General features: G+C 40.3%; 1 protein-coding gene across 1 annotated transcript; it reads right to left on the bottom strand.

Moving 5' to 3' along the window:
- Positions 1–39: 39 nt before the first annotated feature.
- On the bottom strand, positions 40–27,905 carry PKD2 (polycystin 2, transient receptor potential cation channel). Its single transcript, XM_072862239.1, is given in 16 exon segments — positions 40–3,040; positions 3,042–3,260; positions 4,281–4,428; positions 5,231–5,394; positions 5,629–5,746; positions 7,044–7,165; positions 8,175–8,273; positions 10,755–10,875; positions 11,968–12,149; positions 13,332–13,502; positions 15,394–15,622; positions 16,196–16,420; positions 17,166–17,416; positions 17,767–17,900; positions 20,666–20,779; positions 27,482–27,905. Coding segments are annotated over 16 exon segments (2,715 nt in total). The 5' UTR covers positions 27,885–27,905; the 3' UTR covers positions 40–3,025.

Here is a 27,905-nt window from a genome sequence, read left to right as displayed (position 1 = left end):
CCATTATAAACAAACCAAGTGTATGGCACAATCTTTGCTTTATAGATTATATAAAATGTTTATTAGGAAGTAAAGTGCTCGGTTTTACAGATCAATACATTCTTGATCATTGTAGAAAACTTGCATAATTAACAGCTTCTTAATAAGACCACTGTACATTACTATGCAAAAACCTTACCTTTGTAATAAGTGACAAATGATATTATAATCTAAAAGTTGAAAAATGAAATAATAAAATGTTTGTAACATTTGTCAAGTGGTCATGCACTTACTGCAAGGCCCATTGTCAACACATGGATACCCCATGAAAACTTACTGCACTTCAAGATGAAGTTTGTTATTAAGTAACAACACGTTACAGAAATATACCTCAACAAATACAGCTATGAATGCAAACATTTTCAAATAAACATATACTACAAATAAAAGGTGAACTGCATGATTGAATTTACATTTTGAAAGAGACATTTTTACAGGAAACCTATTTAAAACCATACTGATAGGTTTAGTTTTGCTTTCTTTCCCCCCAGGAAGGCCCTGCCTCACCAACAGATGACCACTAGATCACTTCTGCACACTCCCCAGTCCCTGCTGCCATAAACCTCAGCATGCCACAAGCTTTACAGACCACAGACACAAACCTTAACACAAGGTATTCTTAGTAAGGTTCCAGCTGATTGCTGGACAACTCAAGTTGGGTCATTTGGCCGAAGTAATTGATTTTAAGTACATTATTATTTAAATACTATCTTAGCATTTAGGTAACCCTTGACCCTAGACAGCCAACATCAATTACATGTTACACAAGTGTAATTAGTTAGCATGCCTCAAAGTTTAAACTGTAAATCATGTCACATACCAACACACTACACATTTTGGATATGAATATAAAGACAAGGCTATGTATATTTAAATTGGTTTATATTGTATTTTCTATTTTCCTTGCACACCAGCTGGCCATGTGTACAGCTGGTGGTTTTTTTGTTTTGTTTGTTTGAAGTCAGAAATGCCAGTTCAACACAGAAAAGCTTTCCTCAGGAAGGTTTCTAAGGTCCAAAAACTTTCCATCAAGGCAAGACACTCAGTCCGAGTGTCTCTTGTTTCACACAAGTGCCCTAACCACTGCACTGTGTGCTGTTTTGGAAAGTTGATGGGGTCTCTTGTGAAAGAGCATGAATTTCTTCCTAGTACAGGACAAAATAACCCACAGAAATAAAAAAAAATAATTCACAAGACTCACAACCTGTTTTCCCACGTCGTTCTGTTCTTGAGCCAAAGCTACCAAGAAATTCCAGTCTCCACATTGAACTTTGTCCTGCTCCATCTTACATTAATTAAGTTTCAGTGCGTGTGGTTTCTCATAAACTTAAAAATAGGGAAAGGCATGAAGTCTATTTAGTTTTAGCAAGTTCTCTGATTAGAGGGAAGGCATTCTGAGTCATTGTACATCCAGGCAACACAGTTGTAAGAACATATGCAAGATGTAAGCTTTGCCTAAGCAGTACTACCACAAGAATGAGGTGCTAATCCCTGGCAACAACTGCTTTGAAATAAAAAGCACCAACATAACATATACATGCTACTTATACTTTGTTAAATAGGCATTTTTTCCTCTATATACCCAACTAATAGCTAAGATGTGTTTGATTATGTAGCTTTCCATTTTCCTTTACCCTGACTGTAAGTCTTTAAATACAAGACAACTGCCATCTTCAGGAAAAAAGCACAATTGACAACCTCCCTCCTAAACTGGCATTCCACATATGGAAACATGTTGCTAGGCAAAACTATAAACACTCAATGCTTTCTGTAGGAAACCAACGTAATTTCAATGTTGCATCTCCTTTCAAAAACAAGCTTCTATGACACCCAAAGCAGAGGAAATGAAATACTAAAAATCAGTGATTATACTACAAACACCTTTCCAAAGGAGTCACATGTTGCACCTTAGCAGAAAAGCATATGTAGAAATATACCCAATAATTTTACAAGCAGTTGTGTTAACTGTAAATACAGACTCCATAGTCAAGACATGATTAGACCATGATAGAGCACGAGATTGGATTTTCCCAACTGTCAGCAACTTATCTGCCCCCTTCTCTGTCACAACCAAGGAAGAGTTAGTGTTTTTCAATTTTGTGTGCTTTTAAATAATGTATTTTCTGCAAAGTAACCATATTTACCTGAGAACCTGTGGAATATTTATCCCAGGAACACTTAGATCATGAAAACATGGCATTAAGAGATGGACACTTTGCAACAAAGCTGAAAATGATTATGTTAGTTGGTGTGAAGAGGCAGTTCTCAAATATTACTTTTGAAATGCTAATGAAATGCAAAAACATGTAATGCATACAGTTTCTATTACAGAATAATGTGATTTACAGTTGTACAAACTAAGTGCACTTTCTTCTGTTTAAAGAAACATAGTATTTCTCAAAAACAGTAAAAAAAAAATGAACATTAGTACACCAAGAATAACTCAGAAAAATAGGTAGAAACTCAAAGTAAAAAAAAAGTCCTGTTTTATCTCTTTGAAAAGTGTCAGCTGTTATAATGAATGAGACAATAAACTGATATCATATTCTTTTAAAAATTGCTTTTAAAAGCATTTAAAAATCATATTTTCCAATAGAAAGCAGAAAACTCACAGCCTTTCATTTGAGTGTTTTAGCCACAGCACATTATTTTGTCTGAAGCTTGCTGCCCTCGTGAAAGTGTTCCTCATCATACATGTATGGAACCAAAATTCTGTCCAGGTAGATTTTGTCACACTTGGTTTCCATTGTGTCTCCTGCATTTTCATTTCCAAGGCTGACAGTCTCACTGTTGGTAACTTGAACGTGACACATGGCTTACATAGGTCTGAAAATGCCTTATGAAGAGAATATTTACTTTTGCCCACCAGTGAAAATTGTCCTTAGTGGTCTGATCAGGATGATAACCTCATGCTGGGAAACAGTGGTAGTGTATTTGCTGGCTTAATACTGACCCAAAACATTTAGAATCACCTACAAAGTTAATCCTACACATGGATGTTAATTCCCCCCATTTCCTCCTCCCCCATCAATACCATCTGACTGGGAGGAAGATGGCCGAGAGTTCCTCGAACGAGGCTGGCCATTCAGTCCAAGTGGTGTTCCCAACCGATGGCTCATTTGGGATGCTGTATCATCCGATTCCCATCGCTCCAACTCCTCTCGCACAAGTCGCTCCATTTGTTCCCTGTGGATTTCATTGTCACGACCCAGTCTTTCATCCTAAACAGATTAAAAGACACAAGCTGGAAGCGCAGCTTCGAAACTGCAGTCTAAGCAAAACCCCATACAAACATGCAAAATTCTTATACCACTCAAGTAGTTCCATAGGCTAGTGGAGAAACACAGCTAGCACAGTAAATTGTTTTCTTTCCAGTGATGTAACGCCCAGGTTGTCACCTTCACTTATGAAAGCACAATTTGCATTACAGTTTCTAATATTTAAATCCACCTCCAGAAATGTAAAATATACTGAGGAGAGCACACCCACAAGGAAGCCCCATCTCAAGAATCAAGCAGAATTATTGTCTGGAACAACAGTAACAGCCAGCAACACCGTATCTGTGACAGGCCAGCTAAAAGTCTGACCTACATAACCCACCAAGACAGTCCATCTCACCCACCCCTTAACAGCCCTGTTCTGGCTGTTCTTGCCCCATCAGGAACCTGACAGGTTTTAGCGTCCACAGAAATAACATGTTTGTCCCACCGGACACTTCCAAAGGGCCCTCAAGAAAGAGAAGGTGGGAGGGGAGGCAATAGAAGCTAGATAATCCTGGTGACAGAAGTGACCTGCTTCCACCTGCCACACACAATCCCAGAAGCAACATGGGAGGAGAAGAGCAGGCTGCACGGGCCTGCTGGGCTGGATCCCCCAGACTCTAACAGACTAGTCCATAAAAAGCTTTGCATTAATCCCAACAGACACCAAGGGGTGAACGAGCTGCTTCAGCAACTCCCGAACACGACTGCTGTCCAGTTCAGGGGTTTAAATGGTGCTCTGTTGCCTCAGCGTGACACAGGCCCACTATAAGATGGGTTACTGTATCTGAAACTTGCATCATGTCCCTAACATTTCATGTTTTCCTAACATAGAACTGAAATCACTTGGCCACTGTCAAAGCACCCACCTTGTCTTTACCACCACTCCCTCAACCCTCCCAAGCCAAGCAGTAAGAAGAAGTGCTAACAGTAAGCAAGCCATGCAGGTTGTGACCAGACAGGAGAGAGTGGGTTTCTTACCTCTGTCACTCCATCTAACAGTCTTCCCAACACATCTCTCCTTTTTAGTTTGGCTCTCTCCATCGCTTCGAGCTTCACAATAACTGCATCGATCTTGGAGACAATACTGCCGATAGAATGCTCCATGCGATCGACCCGCCTCATGAGTCTGAGGGCAACAAGCATGAGCTTCAGTGACTCTGACATTTCCAAGTCAGTATCGTTCTAGCATGTCAACACACAGAGCAGATAAGGATGAGACGGCATTTTAATTCAAGCACGCATCTGACTTTCCACAAATGAGTTCCAGGAAGGGACAAGCTACACAAGAGCAAGAAGGTAACACAGGGGTAAAGCAGATAGGAAAAAAGTATGTATTCCACTCTGTTTTCCCTGCTTTTAGGCATCCTCATCAGAATTTGTTGGTTCTAGTTACTCAAATTCTTCATTCAGCTAGTGTTGCTATAATTAATTAATATGGAGATCTATCATTTTAGGCAAAATACACACTCACAAGTAACTTAATCTTATTAAAAACAACAGCTGAAGTTCTCACTGAACCTAAAACAACCTCAAGGTTTTACTACCAAAAAAACCCAGAAAAGTCTTCTGGCATTATTGTAGCATGACCATTTTCTCTGTCTTTTCAATGACTTCAGGTTTTAAGGACACAGGGGTTTTTGTTGGGGTTTTTTTGTTTGGTTGGTTTGATTTGGTTTTGGTTTTCTAACTGATTCCCATGAGCCTCTCTAAATTAATTCCAGTTCAGATATTACTTGAAAGCTACTAAAAGGAGTGACTTAAGCACCTTAAAAACATAACATTTACTTTTATGAATAATTTGATTAATACTCAGAGTTATAGGAGAGACTACTATGTAACTGAAAGAAGAAAACCCACAAGGGGAAAAAACCCCCAAACCAAAAACCAAACACCATGCAGATTTGTCCCCCTCAGAAGGATAAACTTACACTTGGAACTCTTCATAGGAAACCCCACTAGAGCTGCTGCCCCTCCTCCTGGAGCTGTGTCCGCTGTCTTCATCCTCATCCTCCTCGGAGTCATCCAAGCTCCGGGGGAAGCTGCGGCTGCTCAGAGGACGTGGCAGAGAGCTCCTATCCAGGTCCAGATCCTCCTTTGTGAAAACACAAGCCACAGAGAGAGATGATGTAAAGACTTTCACCTGTACATGGGGGATGGGGGTGTCAAGGGCAAAGACCTCCTGCCCTCCATCAGCTCCCCCTCAGACAGCCAGGGATGAGAGCAAATGTGAAGGGAAACAAGTGGATTCTTCTGGGGCAGCAAACCAGCACGGGGAGAAGACTGGCAAATGGCACTGGTGGCATATCACTCCTAATGCTGAGCTCACCCTCTCTTTCTCCAGGTCATCTCTCATCTGCTGATGTTCATGCTCTGTCAATTCCTGGTCTCCATCCTGGTCATATTTGGTAAATATTGCTTCAATCTCTGCATCTGTGTGCCCCTTCCTAAAAAGGCAATAAAAACAGTTCCCTTACTTTCCATTTTTCAGATGCTGAATGTGGGAAAATAATGGAAGAATGGTGAGGAGGACTGTAAACACGCTCAAGTGACTTGCGGCTGGGGTGTAGAAAAACACATATCATACTAATTGTTATTTAGTCTTGTGTGCTTGACAAGTAGAACATCTGTGTTTAGATAACACAGGCCTGTGATAGACTCAGAGGCATCCTACCAAACATGCTTGAGATTCCTGCCCTGCTGTGGGAAAGATCAAAGCACAGTGGTAAACTACGCCTGCGTGAATCCCCGATATACAGGTAAAAACAGCAGGTTCGTCAATCTTCTAGCAAGGACCAAGGTCCGCGGTGCCTGCGTCCCTGCTTGTGTGCCTCTGCCCAGGTGCTGCTTCAGGGATCCTGCAGTTGGCAAGGTAATGAAAATAAATTTGCTCTTTGCATTTCATCTGTGGTTTTGTGGTTGTTCCTGCATCCTGCCTGTGCTGGCTCACACACTGAATGAACTTCAAGTATTAGAAAAACACTTCACTCCGAACAGAATTTCATCCCCAAACCAAAGACACGACTGATCCCAGTGCTGCCTATAAATTCACACCACTGATAACAAAAAGATCAACCCTCACCTTTCGTTAGTTAATCGCACAAATCTCCCCTAGACTGCACCCTCCTGCTCCTTCACAACCATCTCTTTTATACCTCCTTGATTTGTTCCCTTTCCTTGGACTCCTGCTTGTTCACAAACTGCTGCAGTGGCTCCAATAGAAACATTACTGTTTTGTCAAAGGCCTTAGATCTCTGCTTCCTCAGACCCCTTCTCCCCCACAACACAGCAAGTCAAGGAGGTTGGGCCCCAGCCTGCCAAATCCTTCCTCTGGTGTGGGATGCCACCCTACTGCAGCAACACCAGCCATAGTGCAGACTCCAGGGGCCAGAGCTCAGCAGACCTCCTTAGTTAAGGCTTCTCTTCCACCTCAAACTGACCATTCTTTTCCCACTCCTCTCTTCTTCTGCAGTTCCATGCCACAGTTTGAACTTTCCTTTGTGCAATGCCCGCAGACCCATATGCAGAGATTGTTTACCTGAACACATCTGTTTGTTTACATAGACCTCCCACCAGATATAGGAAAAGCACATGCTTTGTTACCCACTAACCAAAACAAGAGTATTCTGCTGTGTTGTCTTTATTCACATTAACATACCCTAAGCAAGAGAAACTCGCATCAAAGTCTTAACATCACATGTCTCTGGGGATACTATCCAAGATAAGAAGTAACAGCTTCCTTACCCTTTTAGATCTTGCCGGAGTTCATCAAAATTTAGTTTTCCCCCACCTTGTCTCAGACTTTCTGAAATGTCATCAACAGTAGTTTTCTTTAATTTAAGTTTGATCATGGCTTTGTTGTAGCCCTAAAAGAAAAAGTGAAATTTCATGTTTTACTTGTCATGAAATGTTAACACTTGATTTCTAATAACTTTTTTGATTACAAAAATCAGCTAGCATACACTATCATTCAGTGTGTTCCAAAAGCCCTGCAAGAATCTGTCTTTTCCTCCAGTTTATCCACCTTTTATTTCAGTGTTTAAATGGGCAACATACAAATACCTTTGCACTTAGAGGTCAGGCTTTCATCATTCAGTTTGCACTGCAGGTCAGTAGGAATGGAGTATTTTGTCCCAGTAAGACACCTTTGGCAGTTACTGGCAGTTAAGCGATACTTTTAAATAATGCTGACAAAACAGGTACAACTTTCTGCGGTCATTTTGCTTATCTATCATTCTTTAGTTGTAGGAATGACTTTTAAAAAAAGCCCTCATCCCAACAAAGTACTGCTTTTCATTTTTCTCTGCTCTAATAACCAGTTTCCAAATTTTAAACTCTGAGTTACTGGTCATGCCACGTATGCATTTAGACATTTCTGACCACGGTACAGCACCGCATCCATGCCAGAGCACGTGCACATTTTTCCTAAACTGGGATTCAGGTCAAGCTCTTAACTTTGTATTCAACAACCTTACTGGCAGCTGCTGCTGGGAGCTCCCAACACATTATCCAAGACTTGCCTCATCTTACTGCCTGAAACAAGGTAATTCTGAATTCGACCAAACTAAATAGCAGTTTAGCTTCATCAGTTCAATATTTCTGTACATACCTAGACAGACAAATCCTGTGTCTTTTCAGTAGGCTGATCATTCAACGCAAAGTCTCAGATGACTAAAATACGTAGTGATGGAAAGTTTTCATTTGTTTAATTTATACTCAGTTCAGATTCATTTATTTTAACTAACTTTTTTAACTAAGAGAGGTGTATTTTCATCAGCTGCTGCCAGCTTTACTTTTTACGGTTTATATAGCATTTTATGGAGTAAGCTCAGATGTGAGGAATGAGATGTCAAACAAACAAAATGTTACTTTTACCTTTCTGATAAGGTCAGACAGTTCCATTTCTGCCTTCTGTTGTGCCATATCTGATTTGACTTCAGAGTATGTATCATTGATAATGGCCAAAAACATGTTCTGTTCATGAGAAAAATAAAAAGTCCACTTAAAAATTTCAACAAGTGTGAGCCCTACTACTGCTATGACCTTCATGTGCAGACCTATACATGATTTTTTTTAAAAGGGCCAGGAGAAAAATGGTGGGCTGTTTAAAAAGCACTAACATCAAGAGCTTGAGATACTGAAATATGATGCACTGCAGTATAACAACTTTTAATCAAGACTACTGGTTATTAACATAACTAGAGAATTACTTTCCAGAAAGTGTTCGTGCCACACACAGCAGTGGCAATAAACCATGCCTGTTTAACGTTATCTGTATAAGTTTGGCCTTGCAGGTAGAAGGCCAAACTTATACAGATAACAACTGTGAATTAATCTAGACAACACAGCTAACAACAAAAATGCCCAAGGAATCAACTTAACTATTCACCCCGTAATAACCAGCACAAACACAGGGTTCTTATCTAGTTACAGCTCTGCTTGCATTTCAGACTAAAGATAAAAACAAAAAAGCTTAAAATCAGACACTTGGCATGTATGCCACCAACTCTGAAAAGAGTTTGACTGCTTGTTCAGACAAAAGAGAAAAAAATTGGTCTCACTAACCCTTATATAACCCTTATATAGCCAAGCATATAATTTACTTGAGCCATGCTGTCATTACTGAAAGGGTCCTGCTGAACATGGAGTAAACATGACTGAATTGCAAGCTGGGCATTCAAGTCCAGAAAGAATGACTCAATTTACTGGCATGTTCAACGTGCCTCTCTCATGAAGAAAGGCAGTGTTAACCTCTATTTCCTCATGGACTTAAAAAAATGCTTTAAGAGAACAATCTTCCAATGCTGTATCTTTATGCATTCTTGCCCAACACTAGAGAAGTAAGAAGTAACTTGATTACTGTCTATTTTGCTTTCAGCTGCCCAACATTAAGAGTTGGTGCTTTCTGCCCATCTTCCCTAACTTAGTTTCCAGGTCTCAGACTGGTCTCAAGGAGCTTACAGCAACATTTCACTCCAGCCAAATGACAGGATGTGCAGATATTAATAAGCACACAAATTATAGCGAGTATTTTGGATAACTTTCTGTGCCTTCACACACCAGTGCTTTTCTGATACCCCTTAGAAAAAAATATTTCTTTCCCTTGCTGGACACTAGCCTCTGCTCCTCTGGATTTTGTGAGGTGCTTCAAAGCAAATATGAAACTCGCTTCATGCGCTTCTTTGGCCAGAGTGACCCATGTGTTATTTTCTGATTGACTACTGGTCCATCTTGCTGAACAAGATTCTCTGCTTTCTTACTAGTGGATAGCCAAGATGAAGTCTTCTCCCACAAATAATATCTGAATGCCATTTTTCCTCACCTCAAAGAATAATAAAAAGCCTCATTAAGTACAAGGGTCATTAAATAACTCCAAAAGTTACGATGATACAGGACTGCTGTACTGTTTTAAGGTTAGTAAAATCCTGCTTTAATGCTTGCCACCTTATCAAATCACCAGAAGACACACAGTTTGGGGAATAAACTGAGGATTTCTTGCTCATGTAACAGCTTCCATCTGGTGATATCATCAGAAACAGTATTACTAAATATTAATGTTAGTACAAAACTAACCAAAAACTACATCCAGGTAGAAGATACTGGGGCTCTTCACTTATATTGACATTAAAAAAAAAAGAATTTACTTGGTCTCCTAGGTTTCTAAGAGAGGTCTCCTCCCTCCACTTTTTGTTATATAAATTATTAGTAAGACTGTACTATAGATTCAATGCTAGTATTAACAGAGAGTATATAAAAGATGAGTACTCACTCACAATATACTCACTGTTTGAATTTATTTGTCAGACAATCATGTCTACATACTGCCTCTCAGATAAGTTGAGCTTCTTATAATACTGTTTGTCAAAAACCGTACAGGTAATCTGCACTGGGAAGGTGAGAAAGACAGGGCCCAACTCTGCCCTGGAGAAGGAAAAGAGGATAGAAAGGAGGCCTTTGCAGGCAAACCTGCATATCTGAAAGCAGCTGCACTGCTGATGAACTAGACTCTTCTAGCAGACAAGTTGTGTGTTGCATGCATGAACTAGGCTGTTGTAAACACAGCCAGGCATGCATTAGAGCGCTTTGTAGACTAAGAGCCTGTACGGAACACTACAGCTACTTTTCACCAAAAGATACGGGCTTGCTGTGTATGCCAACCAGGCACTACTCAGACTTTAGAAACAAAAAATTATTTATAATAATAATAATAATAAAATTTAAAAACCCCTACAATGTGGAGCACTATATGGGCATGACAATAAACATACAATGCAAATCTATTTTAAATGAAGAAAAAATGAAAGAGTGTAGTGATCGGCCATGTAACAGTCAGGCCCCTACATGGACTGCACACTCACCATTATCAAAAAAAACCCCAAGTAGCAGTAGGAATCAAAGAACAAAAGATGCAAAAATGGCCACCTACCCACCCCGCATAAACAAAGGCGTACATACCAAAAGAATGAAGAACATAAAGAACACAAATGTAGTGAAATAAATTGGTCCCAAAATTCGATTAGCTTCTTCAACCTCTGTGAAGTTGAAGTCTCCCAAAATGATGCGGAACTGAGTAAATCTTAAAAAACAAAACATATCCAGGAGTTGAAAAAAACAAACAGTTTTGGAGCTGTGCAAGAATTCTCAATCTATTTTACCTTAACAGTCTGACTGATGGGCAGCAGAGGTCTGCACTACTGTAATACTTTATCAGGCACTGCAATAGTCAATTCCTCAAGCCCATCTCTACGCAAAACCAAACTCGCAGTCAGATGCCACACACACAGAACAAAACTAGGGTGGTTATTTCTGGCTTTCGGTCACAACTGATAACGGGGGCAACAGGAAGCAGAGCAAACCAATGATTACCATTGTGAAGCTTTAAGACCCACTCCCATCCCCCTCCTGCCCCTTCTGCCTCTTGCATACATACAACCCCAACCCTCTCCCTCTAAAGCTGTCTGTACAGTGCCAAGGCTGGAAGAGGCTTGGCACTGTGCAGTACCATCAGCATATTACAAGTTCCTCTACTTCTCTACAAGAAACTTTTTGCAACATTGCCCCGACATAAGGGGGCAGGAGGAAATCGATAACTGAACAACATGGTAATTACCTCAGTTAGAATCACATTATGTTGTACCAAATCGATAAAGGAAAAACTGATTAACAACCCTATATTAAGCCCTATCTCTATCCTGGATTCCAGCAGATACTTACAAATTTACTCGTTGGCTGTCTAAGATGGACTCTGTTTGTGAGTCAATCAACTACACATACTATCAGGAACACAGCGTTATTATGCATGCAACATTTCAGTAAGCAGTACAAATGTAAGCAAGCATATAATCATTCAACTGCTGAAGACAGAGTTATTGCTTTGTCTAGGAATGTAACCAACTGTTATAAAAACCATGTAACTTCCACCAACCAAAACCTGCCATTTTTAGCTCACTGATCTAACTAGAGTATATTTTTAATATCACAGCAAAGACAGTTTTTGAACTAAAAACATTATCAAAAAATGCATTTGCTACTGAGCTACATCAGTGATACCTCTGCAGCTTATCTGTTTAGGTGGATGTCATAGGATTTGTTTGGTCTCTGATGAGGCAACCAAATCCATTTACCAACGTACTGAGAAATTCTTTGCATTTTTTCTTCTTGTACTTACATGCAGTCCTGGAAAGTGCTGAAGTCATCGATTTGAGTGCCAAAGACAAGATAGGCCAACTGAGCATATGCTAAGAAAATTATAAAAAACATAATAGCAAAGCCAATGACATCTTTGACGCAGCGAGACATGGTAGTGGATAACTGACTCATTGTTCTGTTGAAGTTAACAAATTTGAAAAGCTGTTAAAAGAAAAAAAAAAAAAAAACAAACCACAAAACAGAACAACTGTAAAGACAAGGAAGATGACAATTTCTTAACAATCGCTCTCCAGGCTTTTACACATTAATGTCTTACTGAATTTGACTGAAGACAAAGTCAGTTAATTTACATTTAGAAATACATCACTTCCTAAAAACACTGAGGCCTGAAATGTGAAGAAAATTCTGTGAGAACGCCAACTTCTTGTTTGGGTGTGGGGTTTTGTTTGTTTTTTTCACTCCTCTATTTGGCATCCTGGCTTCAGAGCAGTGTTACTGAAATGCTCCCAAAAGCCTATTTATTTATCTATCTTTATCTTCAATGAAGATGTTAGCTATGAAGTAGTAAAGTGCAAGAAAATAAGATCTCACAGCTAACTTTGGTCTGAGCAGGTGGCTGGACTAGAGACTTCCCAAGGTCCCCTCCAACCCTCATTATTCTGTTACTCTGCAGTTTACCTTATTTCTTATAATAAGCCACTTAATTTCTTAAACCATGATGCAAAATTTAGATGCAACTTTGTCTTATAAAAGAGTAAGAGATTAGCTAACTTGCTTGATAAACCTACGTATCGGTTTGGAGTATCAGAGTGGAAATTTACTTATCATTGTCTTACATTTTCCCCAGTTAGACAGTTTATTAACTGAATGTTCCTCTGCAACTTTATACATACAGAGGACAGGAAAATGAGTACGGACATGAAAAAAAAGTATCACTAGAAAGGAGGCAGTAAAACAGAGAAATTAAGTTTAACTAAAGTAATATATCTAGTTTTCAGATTAATTGGACTAGCTTTACCAACCCTTCTAACGATTCAGAAGTTTTGACTAGATCAAATGGGCACAGTTAAACGAGTCTAGGAAAAAGCAATACCCAGTAAGAATTATTGACTTATCAATTCAGGAATAATAAAAGCATTTCTTTAAGTGTCTGCTGTGACAAAGCACTATGACTGACTACATCTTCTAGACTTAAACAAGGACTGACTAAACCTGTGGCAAATTACAACCTTGCTTTTAATCTGCAAGAAGTTACGCCTGTGCTCTTTCTCACATGACCAATTTTAGGAGAAACACGACTAAACCTCAGATAGTGTATCACGCAAAACTCAGAATACTGCTTACATTCTAATGTTAGAATAAGGATGTGCGTCTTGGAGTTACCTTAATCCAGACAAAAAACACAGTGACTGCAGCAATGTTGTTGAATTGCATTTGCCAATATGCCAAAGGTTCAAAATTGGGGAACGAGTTCTGATCTTCCAGCAGCTTCTTCAGGAGCATATCAACAGTTGATGTCCTATAGATGCTAATTCCTATAGCTACAACAGAAAGCTGAGTACAAAAGAAACATACAAACATACGAAAGGTGATTAGGGTTTTAAAACAACTGTTTGTTTTTTAGCCACTGTATGTGTTTTAGCCACATACATCAGGTAAAGTTAAGACGTGAGGAACATCACGTTATTTATAGCTCTACCATAATGTGAGCTTTAAGCAAAAGCAAATATATTGTTTTCAAGCTGTCCTGACTACAAAGCTAAAGTTTCAAACAGGAAAGTAACAGCTAGGGATTGCACAGAGCCTAGGGGGAAAAAAAAAAAAAAAAAAAAAAAAATCACTGATACAAGCTTCTCGCAGTCCTTCAGGGTCAACCCCACTGGTCACTGATCACATTAGTGCTTAGGGCCAGGCAGTTGCAGGGGCTGGAGGGGGCCAGGTTTCACCACCTTTACTTCAGAAATAATTTAACAGCCCAGTGGCTGCTGTTTGAGATAGGATCCAAGCTAGAGTTTCTGGACATATCAGGAAATGCATTTCACAACAAAACCATTATAGTCCTAGACTACAGACAAATAGCCTGGGGGTAAGAAGATTTAGAAATCTTTTCCTTGCCACAGTTGAAGAACAAGATGACGGTGAAGCCTAGCAGGCTCAGAAAAATGAAGCTGTCACAGAGAAAGAAATATAAGGAAAGAAAGATGACAACTCAAAAAGACAAAAGGTGAAAAAGAGTAAAGAGCAGAAAAACAGCAGTAGCCAAAAGTACTAGAGTTTCTCCGGAGTACAGACTGACCAGTATTGCCCAGAACAAGCAACAGCAGAGAAGCTATAGTTTTACCATACAGGTAAGGTTCTTGCTTTGACCTCTGCAAGTGTGCTTTTTATTAGTCTAAGTGAACACTTCACCATGTATACAGAGTCATAAAGTACATAATCCTAAATTTAAACAATGTCCCTCAGACAAGGTATAAACATAGAATTTGACCCTGAGTGAACTGAATTTTACACTCACACTTGAATACACTTCACTGACTGTAACAGCAAAGCACCTTATCCCCCCACTGCCCCCCGCTGTTAAGTATAACAAACAGCACACAGTTCATGTGAACATCCTCCTAAATGGTCCTTCATTTACAAAGCACTGTGATGCAAGTATGATTCCTCTAGATTACAGATACTAACTTCAAGACTTAAACTTTTGATTCGTCCAAGCCTGAAGATACAAAACAAGCGTGGGACTGAAACTGTTTCAGGACTGCTGGCTTTGTATACTTTTGGTAAACACAGCTTAAGTCCAGAGAGAATTATATTATGTAGCTTTAAATTCAAAGCTCAGATTTTCTGATACACCAAGATTCCTGATGTGCAACACTGTCTACTTAACCAAGAAAGCAGCCCTGACAGCTGCTAGCACTCTACAATTTTGAGACACTTCTTCAAACTTGGTATTAGCTGGTGAGTATTTTAATACCACATTAAATGTCTTCATGGTTCTTTGCAAATATATTTAAATCTCAGTCCCATTCCTCCAAATGCAAATTACGACTTTAAAGCAAATAATTTTCTCACTTGAAAGCCACTGCAATAGTCTGTATCAGATACATAGAAGAGAAATGAGGGCGAGTTTGTTACCTCCCATAATGGCTGTGCCTTTATACACAAAAACTGTGAAAAAGCATACTGGACAAATACTCTAAACTTTTCACCAGGATGCGAAGGTTGAAACCACCGAAGACAGAACAAGCAAGTTTGCAAAAACACACCAACATTACAACATAGACTAAAATTGTCTTATTCAGACTGAATAGCCCAATAGTCTGTAAGTATCCTTCCTAATGATCGCCCTATCCCTTAAACCCACTATAGGAATACTGAGTCATTAACGTCTCCCACAAAGTGCATTTCAGAAAACAATTTTAGCCTTATTATAAAGATTACTTACTACAATGATAAGGATATCAAGGCAATTCCAGAGACTTCTGAAGTAGTGCAGTCTATGAATGTGAATTTCTAAGATCTCTTCCACCATATAATAAAGAACAAAAAGACAAAATGCCATTTCACAGGCTGCCAGGAAAAAATCAAAAGTGGAGATGTAGTGAATCAGCCTCACTGGCTGAAACTGCCAAGACGTAATAAGGCCTCCAGTTGCTGGAAACTCCACTAACAACCTGCATTTGAAAAAAGGCAAGGAAAAAAAAAATTAATTTACACAGTGTTGATGAAAAGCACTACTAAAAGATACATGGTTTTATTTACATAATTATTTAAATAATGGAAAAGGCAAAAGCCCACATCTGGTTCAGAGAAGACACTACACACAACAGAAGGTGTAATCCTGACTGCACTCAATTTTGACTAAAGCCCAAAGCATTTCAGGAACAGTGAGAAAACATAGATGGAAAGACCTGTCTTCATCTGCATCTGTTTCATGCTGTCTAAAGTAAAGACTGATGTTGTATATCCATGTATTTACTTTAATAAGCCAACTCACTAGAGAAGTCACCTGCAAACTGCACCCAAGCCGCTGGGGCATCAGGGAAGTCAGAACTGCCTCCAGATGGTGAGTGCAGCCAGCATGTGGGGTCCCACTTCTTTGACAGGGAGGCATGCCACTTCAGTTGTCTGTCTCCTTTATACAAAACATATGCTTACCCATGTCCTCAAAACAAGGCAATCACAAGAAAACCTCAAGTCTACAACCTACACTGTGCAGTCTGAACACTGTCATGGTTTATTCATACCTGACAACACAGAATAGGTTGATGTTTGCATTGTATACGGAAAAATCAATGAAAGCTGCTCTGGTCCCTCTGTCCAGCCACAGGTTCTTTTTAAGGCTAGCAATCTGCACAGCTGTCACTTCTCTGGTCCTTGAGAGGTCTTGGTAATAACCAGCCCCACTGTATGTGGCAATCAAGCCCCAGTGGCTGCTCCCATTCAAATCCTTCTCATTGGTGTACGTCCAACTAGTTCAGAAGTGAAACAGAGCACATTAGTCTTTCAACTTACAATTAACAAAACAGACACCAACAAAACCTGACCAAAAAAACATATCAGTTACTTAAAGGCTGCTTTCATTGAAGAGGTACTTGTAGAAAGTTTTGATGCTTGTACCCTGGAGAAAGAGCTTACAAAGTTCCTTTGACTAAACACAACAAAATTAAGATAGAAAGATGGGTCACAATTATATTAACTGTGAAGAGAGAACAGATCAATCCTCTCGCACAGAATTTCTATCCTCAGGGAAAGAAAGAAAATTGCATTTACATAGTTACATTCCACCTCCAAAACCTTTTACACTTCAACTCACACATCGTCCTCCAAGAGAGACAGTGCTAGTCCCATTTTTAGCCAGGGAAGACAACTCAGTGAAACCCATTGCAGTAATACAATACAGAATTACAGAACAGGTGCTCATGAGTTGCAGTGCTGCACTCAGACCACAGCGTGTCTCCCACGCATAACAGCTACCAACAACACAACGACAGCACCTAAACTCAAGTGGATCAAGAGCACAGTCCTTTCCAAGTTCAGTAAGGTTTCTCCACGAGCAGAACTGGCAGCTGCTCTGGATTTACCTGGATTTACAGACAGAACATACAGCAAATGCAGAGTTGCCTCTGCCAAGTGACTTATTGTGTTAATCAGCATAACCCAGGTCAGAAAAAAAAAAAAAAAAAGGAAATGTGTGTCTACAGGAATACTACGTACGCTGTTCCATTTCGAAGTCCAAAAGGAGCAGTATCTTCATTAGCTACAGAATAGACATCATAGCAGTCTTTGATTTCATCCTTTAAATCTTCAGGTATTGAGCACGAACCATTTCTCACTTTCAGCTGCCGAATGCGAGGCACCCCTAGGAGCAAGTTCTCATAATAAATGAAGCTTTTGTTTTCTGCCATGGTTTTGTTGTTGTACCACATCTCCCAGTAAAGACCATCCAGCAAAGGGCCTTCTGTGAACTGGGGAGGAAGACAGAATTTTAGTTTGCATGTTGCCAGCACTGTTTTTATAGATCTTCATTCCATGGATGCGTTAGAATTGCAGTTAATAATTTTTCAGGCCTTACTGTTACCTGTCCTCCAAAGACATTCTGCAACCTTGCCCTACCCTGCCCCACTAGCATTACCTAGGTTCTAAACTTTCACATATGAAAGGCCTACTTTGTTCCATAGCTCTGACATTGTGCACAGAGATCTTCATGCACAACCCCCACCGCATTAGAAAAAAGATCCTGCAGGTTAAATTTACAGGCCATGACAGCACAAGCAAATCACAGCAACAGAGAGATAAAAAATTGTTTTTAGATTACCTTCCAGAAGTCATCCATTGTGGACAAAGTTTTGAAATCAGTTTTCTCCATTTTTGATACAGGTGTTTCCAGGAAGAGCTGTGACATAACCCTTGTGTAATAGTACATACTGGAACTCACTGTCCCATAAGTCACTGCAAAAGATTAGGTAAGGAGTGAGAGGTAAAGGGGTGGGGGAAAGAGAAGAGGAAAAAAAGAAGGGAAAAAAAAGAAAAAAAAAAAGAGTACATTGCTTGGTTTGTTTTGAATACATCAGGTTGTATTTGTATAGATTTTGCACTGAAAAGTTTAAGCTTCAGAACAAAACAAAATCCACACCAAGCAGCATTTGTCTGTCAACCATGATTACAATATGAAAAGCATTGAAGAACAGACTGATCAATCAGTTTAAAATACTCAGTTCTCCCTCCCACACCTCATTCTATTATTAACACTTCTACAAAAGCTAACTTCAGAAAAACAAAGCCACGATTCAGCAGCCTGGAAAGGAAGCTAGTGCTTTTTTAGGTGACTTGTGCTATCCAAGGCATCCATAGACAGCTGGCATAGACGGCACAAGACCTCAGAACTATGCCCTGCTTGAGCAGAAAACTATGGTCAACCAGGATATGACAGGACACTGTGAATGGCATTAGCCATCTATGGTTAGACAATGAAACTCCACTCTAGATGTGCAGTGCTTCTAAGAGAATCTCCCTACAGAAAATAAATTACTGTGTGTTACTACTTTTCCTTGTGCCGGGCCAAGCATTTGGCTGAGGACCACAGAGCATAAATTATAAAATGACATACAAAGCCAAGATGGCTTGAGAGAACAGTCTCTGGCACTGATACTGTTACTGCCTATAAATACTTAAAACCATTTTATGGCTAAAACTCAGAGAAGCCTGAAAGATTAAGTCTACACTGAACAACCTCCATCAGCTTTGACAATTTCTTAAAAATATTTTATCACAAGGAAGAAAATGTATTTTCTTTAGCAACTGGAGAACAAGAACTATTCTTAATAGACTTCTGCTGTGGCACATGGAATATATCACATGACTATACAATACCTGGATTCTCTCTAAATATATACTCTCAAACATACAAGAGTACAAGAAATGCCCATAGCATTTAGCCTGCACTGGAAAGCTCTCTCCTAGAGCATGCCAAGCCACAGACCAGTCTGTCCCATAGTTATTGCTTACATGTAAAATTAAAAAGGATAGTACTTAAAAAAATACTAATGAGTTAGCAATATCTATAGATATTTAACACGCTATACTTTTCCTTTATTCTGTTACCAAAAATCTTTTTCTATAGAAAAACAAATTGTGAACAGCATGCAGTCAAGCTTTTCCCACTTAAACCAATTTCACTTCATTTTAATTCAGGTCCCTCACTGCTACACCTCTCCTGGTGGTACTGCATACCAGCCACAAGCAGTCGTACAGTACTTTGTCCATAAACCTGCACTAAGCATTCTTAAAGGACTCAGGAAGCAAAAACCCATTATATTTAGTATATAACCATGCTTGCAGTACAACACCAAAACAGTTGTGTCAACAGTATAAAGTTTGGGGTATTTTAGTAATTCTACTCCAGACAAGCAAGGCAGACTTGCTCTCAGAGCCAGTCTACCAATGTAGTTTTGCACTGGTAGAATAATAAAAATAAGAAAAAATAAAATCACTTTGTCCTATTACAACTGATCATAAACGACAACTTAAGTGTCACTGATATTTCAGGCATTTAGAACAGAACTGCCCACACTAAAGATAGGGGGCTTGAGACATATCAGCTTTCCAAAGATATTGCAAATATATGAACATGCCTTGTTTTGACTATTCACTTAAAAAGCCTTAGAAATCTTGAAATAGAATTGTATAAGGGCTTCAAGTCCCCAAGGCCAGAAAAGACAACCACTCTCAGAACTGTTACATTATACCAGCCACAACTGTTCATGGTGCTGTGTGAGGCCTGTGATAAATATCCTGTACTACCTGTGCTCCAGCATCACTAAGGCTCTTCACCCTGAGAAAAGGATAGTAAACTCAGTTCAGGCTGCTTTCTTAAACTCCGTTTGGGTCCAGGAATATTGTTGTGTATGAGGCTGGAGATCCATCAAGCTCCTCACTTGTGTACTAAGTCTGTATTTAGGAGAATCTGCTAATATTATCTTCAGTGTTGATTCTAGAGCACCTACCTCAAAGCAGTCACCTACTTAAAAGCCAAAAAAAAAAAAAAAGAGTAGGTTGAATGTTACTCTGTTCTGTGTTCTATAGTATTACAATACTTCATATGATATCATAGACAACAAAACAAATTACACACTTAAATCATAGAAATCTCCAGCTGTGATCCAGCTTGAATATATATAGGCTGCAGATGCATTTAAAACATCCAGCATCATGCAAACACATCAGATATTTCTAAGTAGCTAGTATTATCTCTGCCTTTCCAGCTACTATCAAGAACTTCTATTCTTAGAATGATCTGTACATAAGCTTGGTGATAAATCTGAAACTTGGTGATTTAATTTAATTTTTTGTCCTAGATGACTAACTCCTACTCTTCACATTTAACAGTTCTGTTCAGTGATTTCAAAATACATAGCAGAAGCATTACACTGCAATGTGGTACTACATTTTAAAAATGCTCCGTAAAGACAAAGAATAAGTATCCTATCATCCTGCTTAAAGGTTCAAAACTCGTTAAGGCACAGAAAGTTGCAGTAGTTTCAATCTTAACCAACAATCCAAGTGCAGAAACAAGAGAAAGATTTAATTCCAAATATTTACCTACACACCTGCCCATTAATTCTTCCCCCACATCACTGAAACAACCTTCATTCTGGAATCCTATGTAGCAAGCAGATAGTACAGAACTGGATGCATCAATGCTGAACGGTACTTACGGACACACAAGACCACAAGGAAAATCATGTATGTAACCAACTCCCGTAAAACACTTTTCAGATATCGCTCTCTGCTGGTGTTGCCTTCTTCCATGAGTCTTGTCCCCCACAGACCTTAAAAGGAAAACATATATAACGATATACACAGATGTCTGATACTAGATACACAAGTGACATAATAAGTTAAGTGGTTTTGAAAGCTTAACCTATGTCATGTCTGCTGCAGGTTCTTCTCTGGATTTTAAACCAATCTAAATTCAAGCAAGAACAACTTCTTTGGGTTGCCCTTCCATACGCTGAACGGCCCGAGGCAGTATTAGCTATTCATGAGATACCATAACAATTTAATGACAGCTCAGCAGAACTCTAACAGAACCTGCTGAAAATTTGCCAGAAGCTCTGTCACTTAAAACCACGTGGTATGAAAACAGATAAAAGTGCACAAAGACACGCACAGATAGCCATCCTTCAAGAAATGCAGTGCAGTGTTTTGGTTTTTTTTTTAAATATGAAAAGCATTGTTAGATGAATGAAAATGCATGTTCACTATCGAATCTTTATAAGTAGTCTTAACTAACTTTCTACCTGAAAGGAGGATATGTCAGTTAAACATATTTTTAAAGAAAACAAATCATAACCTTCCTCTCACAAATAGGCAAGGCATGTCCAACAGAGACACAGCAGGGTTCTTGGTGAGTATTTCTACATGACTTCTTTCCCTGCACAACAGTTATCATTGAAACATTAGCAGTGGCCTAAATGAGCAACTGCTGTCTAGCTGTCAAACTGGGCAACTGCTTTAGCTGAACTATTTCCACCTGTTACTAGCTTCATATTATACCTGACATTCTCAAGACAGTGTAAGAGAACTTATTGAACTTTGGTGATCCCTTCCAAAAGGGTAACAGAAAAGGAAAAGGATCTTTTAAATGGAGTCACTAAAAGAAACAACCATCTGAGAACAGAAAGCAGTTAGTAACCACCATATTTATTCCCTGGGCCTAATACAAAACAGAAAAAACACTGGGAACAGCTGCTGATGCTCAGACCAGAACTGCTACCTTCAAGGAACTTCTCTTCATTTAAGCCTAAATAAAGCAAGGCGACTTGACCTTAGTTTATAGCAGGAGAGAAAGCGTCTAAAAATAAAAATTCATTCTTACAGAAGTGCACCAAACTTCCACCCTTTTCAGGTATTTTAAACGGCCAACCTTTTAAAACATCCTTTACGTTCCCAGTAGATGGAAATGAGGTAACCTCAAACTCCCTAGGAAAAAATCTTGGATCCATCAAACATACCACAGTAATTTGAAGTCAAATGGAACAGCAACAAGGGACAGCCAAAACACGTGACAATGAAGCGCGAGTTCAGTTGCTTTGCAACCACTGCTGTAAGACTAAGACAGACAAAGGGCTAATCTGCCTGCTGTAAGAACTTCATTTGCTAACAAAGAGATTGGAATAAGGAAGCTCTTCCCTCTACCTGCAAATACAAGGTTTATTCAGAAAAAAAAAAAAAGTGTTAGATGTTTTTAGAAGCCTTTCAGCAACCACATTTTTAAGTTGTGACCTAACCACAAAGTCAACCAGGAAACTTGTCTTGCATAGGCACAGCAAACACTAATAGTCTTAGCATTAACCTCTGTTCACGCTCCTTAATTAGTAACTTAGAAACTTCACTAGTGTCAGCCCCCAAAACAAGAGAGTTTTTTCAAAGCTGTTCTTTAATGGTAAGTCTGAAAATTTACAGATAAAGACTGCAGCTTTACTACACAGAATGCCAAATCCTCACCATTAGGTCATTCTTGAAGACAGAAACACAAAAACAAGAACATTTACAGAGTCACTAATAATAAAGAACTCAACAAATTCAGTCTCTAACACAGCACTACGTTGCACTAGCAACCCTCATAATAAAGGCAGGAAAACATTACAGAAGAGAGGAAGAAAAGGCTGGAACAGTCAGTGAGCTAAGCTGGCAAGAGAGCCGAGTCCCGGCTGTCAGCACATTACTCACCAATAAGAAATGTGGTGAGCAGAAAGCTTGCAAGCTCAAATTCTGTCATATTAGAATACTGTCGGGAGTCAGCAAGGAACAGAAAGTTACATGTGAAGGAAAAAAAAGCCAACCCCACACCAAAAAAACAAACAGCACCAGAGATCATAAATGAACCCTGGATTTGCCCATCAGCTAGCCTGAAGCTTTCATTAGTGCCACTTTTTTAGAAGAGATGTACATTATTCCCCTTTTTGCCTTATTAGAATATTGGTTTAGACGCATCAAGAATAGTTGCGGTAAGTAGTGCTGGATTTAAGTTGACACCTAGTGCAAGCACCAAAAATGTTTCGTTTCTAACCTTGATTTATCATTTGCAGTCCGTTCCTTATATAAATTTGCTATTCATCAACTTTTTGACAGAATCTACGTACTCTTTATCAAACAAATCTGCAACTAACAATTCTCTCACGTTCTGTAGTCCAAACAGCTTACCCAAAGAGTATACAAACTCAGGAGAGTTGTCAGAAAATAATGATCAAATGCAAATAAAAAATAGATGAAATTTCATCTTACAATAAAAAGTCTAGCTTGTTCGGTAATGCAGGAAATTAAAATCTATCTGTTTACACACATATAAAATATACATATATACACACACACGTAATATAGATAATGTATGTGTACTTATATATACACATATACCTACATAATCATAAAGCCAAGTTTATAAGGTACAGAATGCATATAAAGTAATTCAGATTTATGTAAAAGTCTTAAGTCCTGAAAGTGCTCAAGCCAAGATACATATCACTAACTAATCTGCCTACGCAGAAACTCAGATGCTGGTGAAAGAATGGGGCTGGGGGAAGGAGAGGAAAGCGACCCTCAGGCAAAGATGCTTTGTCCCAAAACAGCAACAAAACACAGTCTCACAATCCTTAGTTCACATTCCTTAGTAAGGCACAATCGGAGCCTGTGCTAGTTCAACTCAGTAAAAATGTCATGATGCATTCTTCGTAGCAATTAATGAGTGACTGGAAACGATATTTGATACTTCTATTTAACAATAACTAAGAAAATCTTTCAAGAAATACCCCACATACACTCCTTAGCATTGACGCACATGAGGACACAGTAGCACTGGGTGACCAAGCACAGCTCTGAGGGGCACATTACCTTTCCAGCCTGGCTCTGGAAATGGACTTTGCTCTTACCCATCAAAACTTTTGATGACTTTCTCCTTAACAGAGTTGAATAGTCACCCCCTCCTCTCCCCTCAGCATCTGGAATGTTTGCCGAAGAGATCTGCAAAACTAGAAGGACTAAAGCTACTTCACAGAGACTCATGTTAGAATCTGAAAAGAATCCACAAAGAGAAGAACCTAAAATACAGATAGTCTGAAGTAGTTGACTTTCTATTCACTTAGTAACTCCTGTTACAGTCTCCCTGATAGTTGCAATTACCAAAAGCCCGTTACCTTAAATCCTCTCTGCATTTTTATTTCACAACTGACAGCAAGAAAAGTGTAAGCTGTCATTCAATATCCCTCAGTTGATGAGTGGCAACTTGTTTAGCCATGGTAACACTATCACTTTTGATATCCAAAGGATTAATCCCTCTTGTTGAATTCTGTCTAGTGAAATGGAATTTAATTAAATAAATCTATGCTAACTTTCCTGTAGTCGTCTCGAAATAAAACTGAGTATGCCATTTTCCAGTCTTCAAAGATCCTCACAGTTATCCATGAAACGTCAAAAGAACTACTGAGTACTCTTTCCAGTATTAAAACCTCAGATATCCTTCAAGTGCCCTATATTAATTTCAGGCTTGAAATCAGCCCTTTTGCTGTGTACCCTGCAGCGATCACATTCTTTAGAGAAGGTTAGTTACCTATGCAGCAGGCAAGTACAGCACCCTGCAGCACCTCCACAGCACGAAAGTCACACCTAGCCATTTACTGTGCCTATGATTTAATGGTAACATTCTCATGAGCGAGCCAGAAAAGGATCTGTCTACTACCGTAACTTTATCTACACTTGCCTATAAACACAAAACGTACGCAGGTCAGAAATCAACAGAAACTGTGGATAGTAACCACAGGGATAAATCCACGCCGAACATTCCTAGAACACGAAACCAAGTATTTTCATTTTACAGCTAAAAATAGAATACTACCAGTGTTCAGTGACTGTCTCAAACAGCAAGAGGCAGCTTGGTCCACGGCCATTATTGAAAATATTTATTTTTGTATTCTTGCACTGCAGGAATGTGTAACTTTGCACCATTCTCCACACAGTGCACACTTGATTAATAGGCTCACACCCGGTAGTGTAAAGAGAACCACACCAGTTGAAAGGATGCATACTGCTACCATGTCAAAGGTGGTCCCCATCTTTCAGCCTGAAAGCAGAAATTAAAAGTTTAAGCTACAGACACGCATCAGCTCCCAGACTAGTTACTCTAGCCCAAGATACACTGCTTTCAGGCAGCAGGACAGGCAAGGGATCAGTCTATCAGGGCAGGGCCAGAACATCTTCTCTGGCAACATCTGCCTGATGCCGATGCCACTGAAGGCTCAGCTGCACTCATTCTGACCAGCACAGCATGCAGCTTCACCAAAAGCCAATTCCTCTTGGTTCTGCTGCTTGTTCAGCTGAACAAGGTGAAAATACATATATAGGCTTAAAAAAAAAAAAACTGCTAGAAAAAAGCATACTAAAAATAAGCTTTCTTCCACCTAAAACCAACCGTAAGCTGTAGATGCAGATGAACTATAGATGATTCAACAAAGCATTTTACCAAGCCTTCGTTAGAATGGTATCTCATGGGGGGGGGGGGGGTGTCTTGTCTGATGGACTTTTTTTCCATCTGCGAATACTCTGACATTACACAAATCACATATTATTAAGCTCTGCCTTCAGGTTCACAATGGCTCAGAAACAAGCACCAAAATCAGTCCTAGTGCGGATAATCTGTTTTGACTATTACTGCAGAAACCATGACAGATATGCAACAGCAGCAACTCATGCCGGGTCATCACAAAGTCACTCTCACACTCACCTCATGTTCAAACACTACTATTTTTCACCACAGTTAAAAGCACATACAGGAGGTTCCTTCTCAGCAACAACTAGTATGAAGGGAGCATCTGAACATCTACTTGGATATTCATTTTTTATAAAAGGACTTCACTTTCTCCACATGAAGCAGCTCCCTTCCTAGACATTTACGCATTTCAGGGACAGACTAAACTAAACACACCACTGAAGACTCCAAACAGAGCAGTCCCAGTTCACCCATAACACATAATTATAATTGATATTTTTTCCTGGCCATTCTGGTCTCTTCTTATGAAGTGACTTAGTTCATTGAACACTCTCCCAATAAAATCTGCTGAAAAGAAAACATGGTCTGTTCTGTAATCTGTGCAAGTCTTGCAGAGACTTGCATCCAAGTAAAACACTGCAATGATCAAGAGGGGTTTATTTTGGTGCAAGACACCTGAAGTCAGAGAAATCATTATAGCAAATGATTTCTGAATGCACATTAAAATCAAAGTGAAGACATACAGGACATAGAATAGCCTACTTTACAAGTCCCTACTTAAAATAGAGTTCATTTTGACACCTCTGCTGATGCTGTGCCAGCCAGTAACAGTACTATCTATCACTTCAGAGAGTTCACATTCTAGAATAATAGAATCATTTAGGTTGGAGAAGACCCTTAAGATCGAGTCCAACTGCACACCTAACACTGCCAAGTCCACCCCTAGGTTTCTTCTTCTAAAAGAAGAATACTTTGTAATATTGTCTAAATATAGAAATATTTCTAATATCTTCTAAATATGGTTTACTTTTCCTGCAGCTTTATAACAATAAAGATTTTGTCTGACACTTAAACAAATCCTATGTTTAAAATCATCACAATTTGATGCTGGCGTTTTAAGCTTCTCTGAAAAGGAAGGGGGGTTTCTCACATGTGTTCCCACAACCTTGAATCCAAAGAACTCCTCATCCACCATCTTCTCTGCTGTGTCAAAACAACCCTGTACAGGGCCAGCTCAGCACAGAGTTAATGCAGTAAGCTTAGAACGACACTCCAAACGCTCACTTGATGTGCTCCTGCTTATGCTTCAAACTATGTCCCTGGTCAACAGCTGTGTGTCAACAGGCAGTTCTCAACAATCGAGGGCAGCTCCAAGGCACTGCACAATATTGCAGAAAAGCAAAAATGAATAAAACACCCTCCCAACAACCCCACTCTAAGCACGAATGCCATCCTAACCACCTCTTTTATAGGACAGAGGATGCTGAAAAAGAGAAAAAGACAAGTATTCTGGTCCAACTCTCCAAAGACCTGGTGTTGGTCAGAAAAGCCACATGTAGCCAAAAACTACTCAGGAGCGTCTCTTACATTGAAAACAGCCAGGACTAAGACCTGGAGGGCAGAGAGCTCTATGCTCCAGAGGAAAGGAAGGAGAGAGGTGTGCGCACATTTTGTGTGTGCTGGGGGGCATAACCAGGACTGAGATCAGAATATGGACATGCACGAAGAGATGGGGACACAGACAGGGGCAAGCACGGATGGACAGATGGGAGACAGGAAAAGAAGACGGGTAGAGGAAAAAGAGGACAGGTAGCAAAGGGGTGGGTGGAAGAAAAGGCAAAAGGGACTACAAACAACTCATGAACGTTGCTCCCGGCGACAGCCTGCAGGAAAAGGCAGCTGAGCTGTAGGAGCCGAAAGAGACTCGAAGCCCAGCTCCAGCAGGACGGGCCAGGGCAGGGGGTGGAGGGAGGGGGACAGAGGCTCTCACCTCGCAGTCGCCGCGCCAGGCGCTTGGCCCAGGCCGCTCGGCGGGGTGCGGCGCCGTCCGGCGGCACCTGGTGCCGGCTCGACACCTCCGCCCCGCCGCGCCCTGCCGGGAGCCGCCGCTGCCGCCGCCCGCCGCCGCCCTGACCCGCCGCGCCGCTGCCCAACGACGACGAAGCGCCAGCCGCGGGGCTGCCCCACTCCACGTCCATCTCCAGCACCGGCCCTGCCGCCGCCGCCGCCCCCTCCTCCTCGGGCTCGAAGCCCGGGTTGTCCCGGCTCCAGGCCTGCCGTGAGCAGGCGGAGAGCGGCGGCGACGGCGGGCAGGAGCCGGCCCGCGCCGCCTCGCCCAGCCGCTCCAGCTCCAGCTGCTCCCGCCCGCGCCGGCAGCCACCGCGGCCCGCCATCAGCCCGCCGCCGCCCGGGGC

This window comes from Ciconia boyciana, chromosome 5, assembly GCF_034638445.1.
Source record: "Ciconia boyciana chromosome 5, ASM3463844v1, whole genome shotgun sequence".
Classification (NCBI taxonomy): domain Eukaryota; kingdom Metazoa; phylum Chordata; class Aves; order Ciconiiformes; family Ciconiidae; genus Ciconia; species Ciconia boyciana.
The sequence above is the reverse complement of the archived record's forward strand: the minus strand, read 5'-3'. Positions and strand labels throughout refer to the sequence as shown.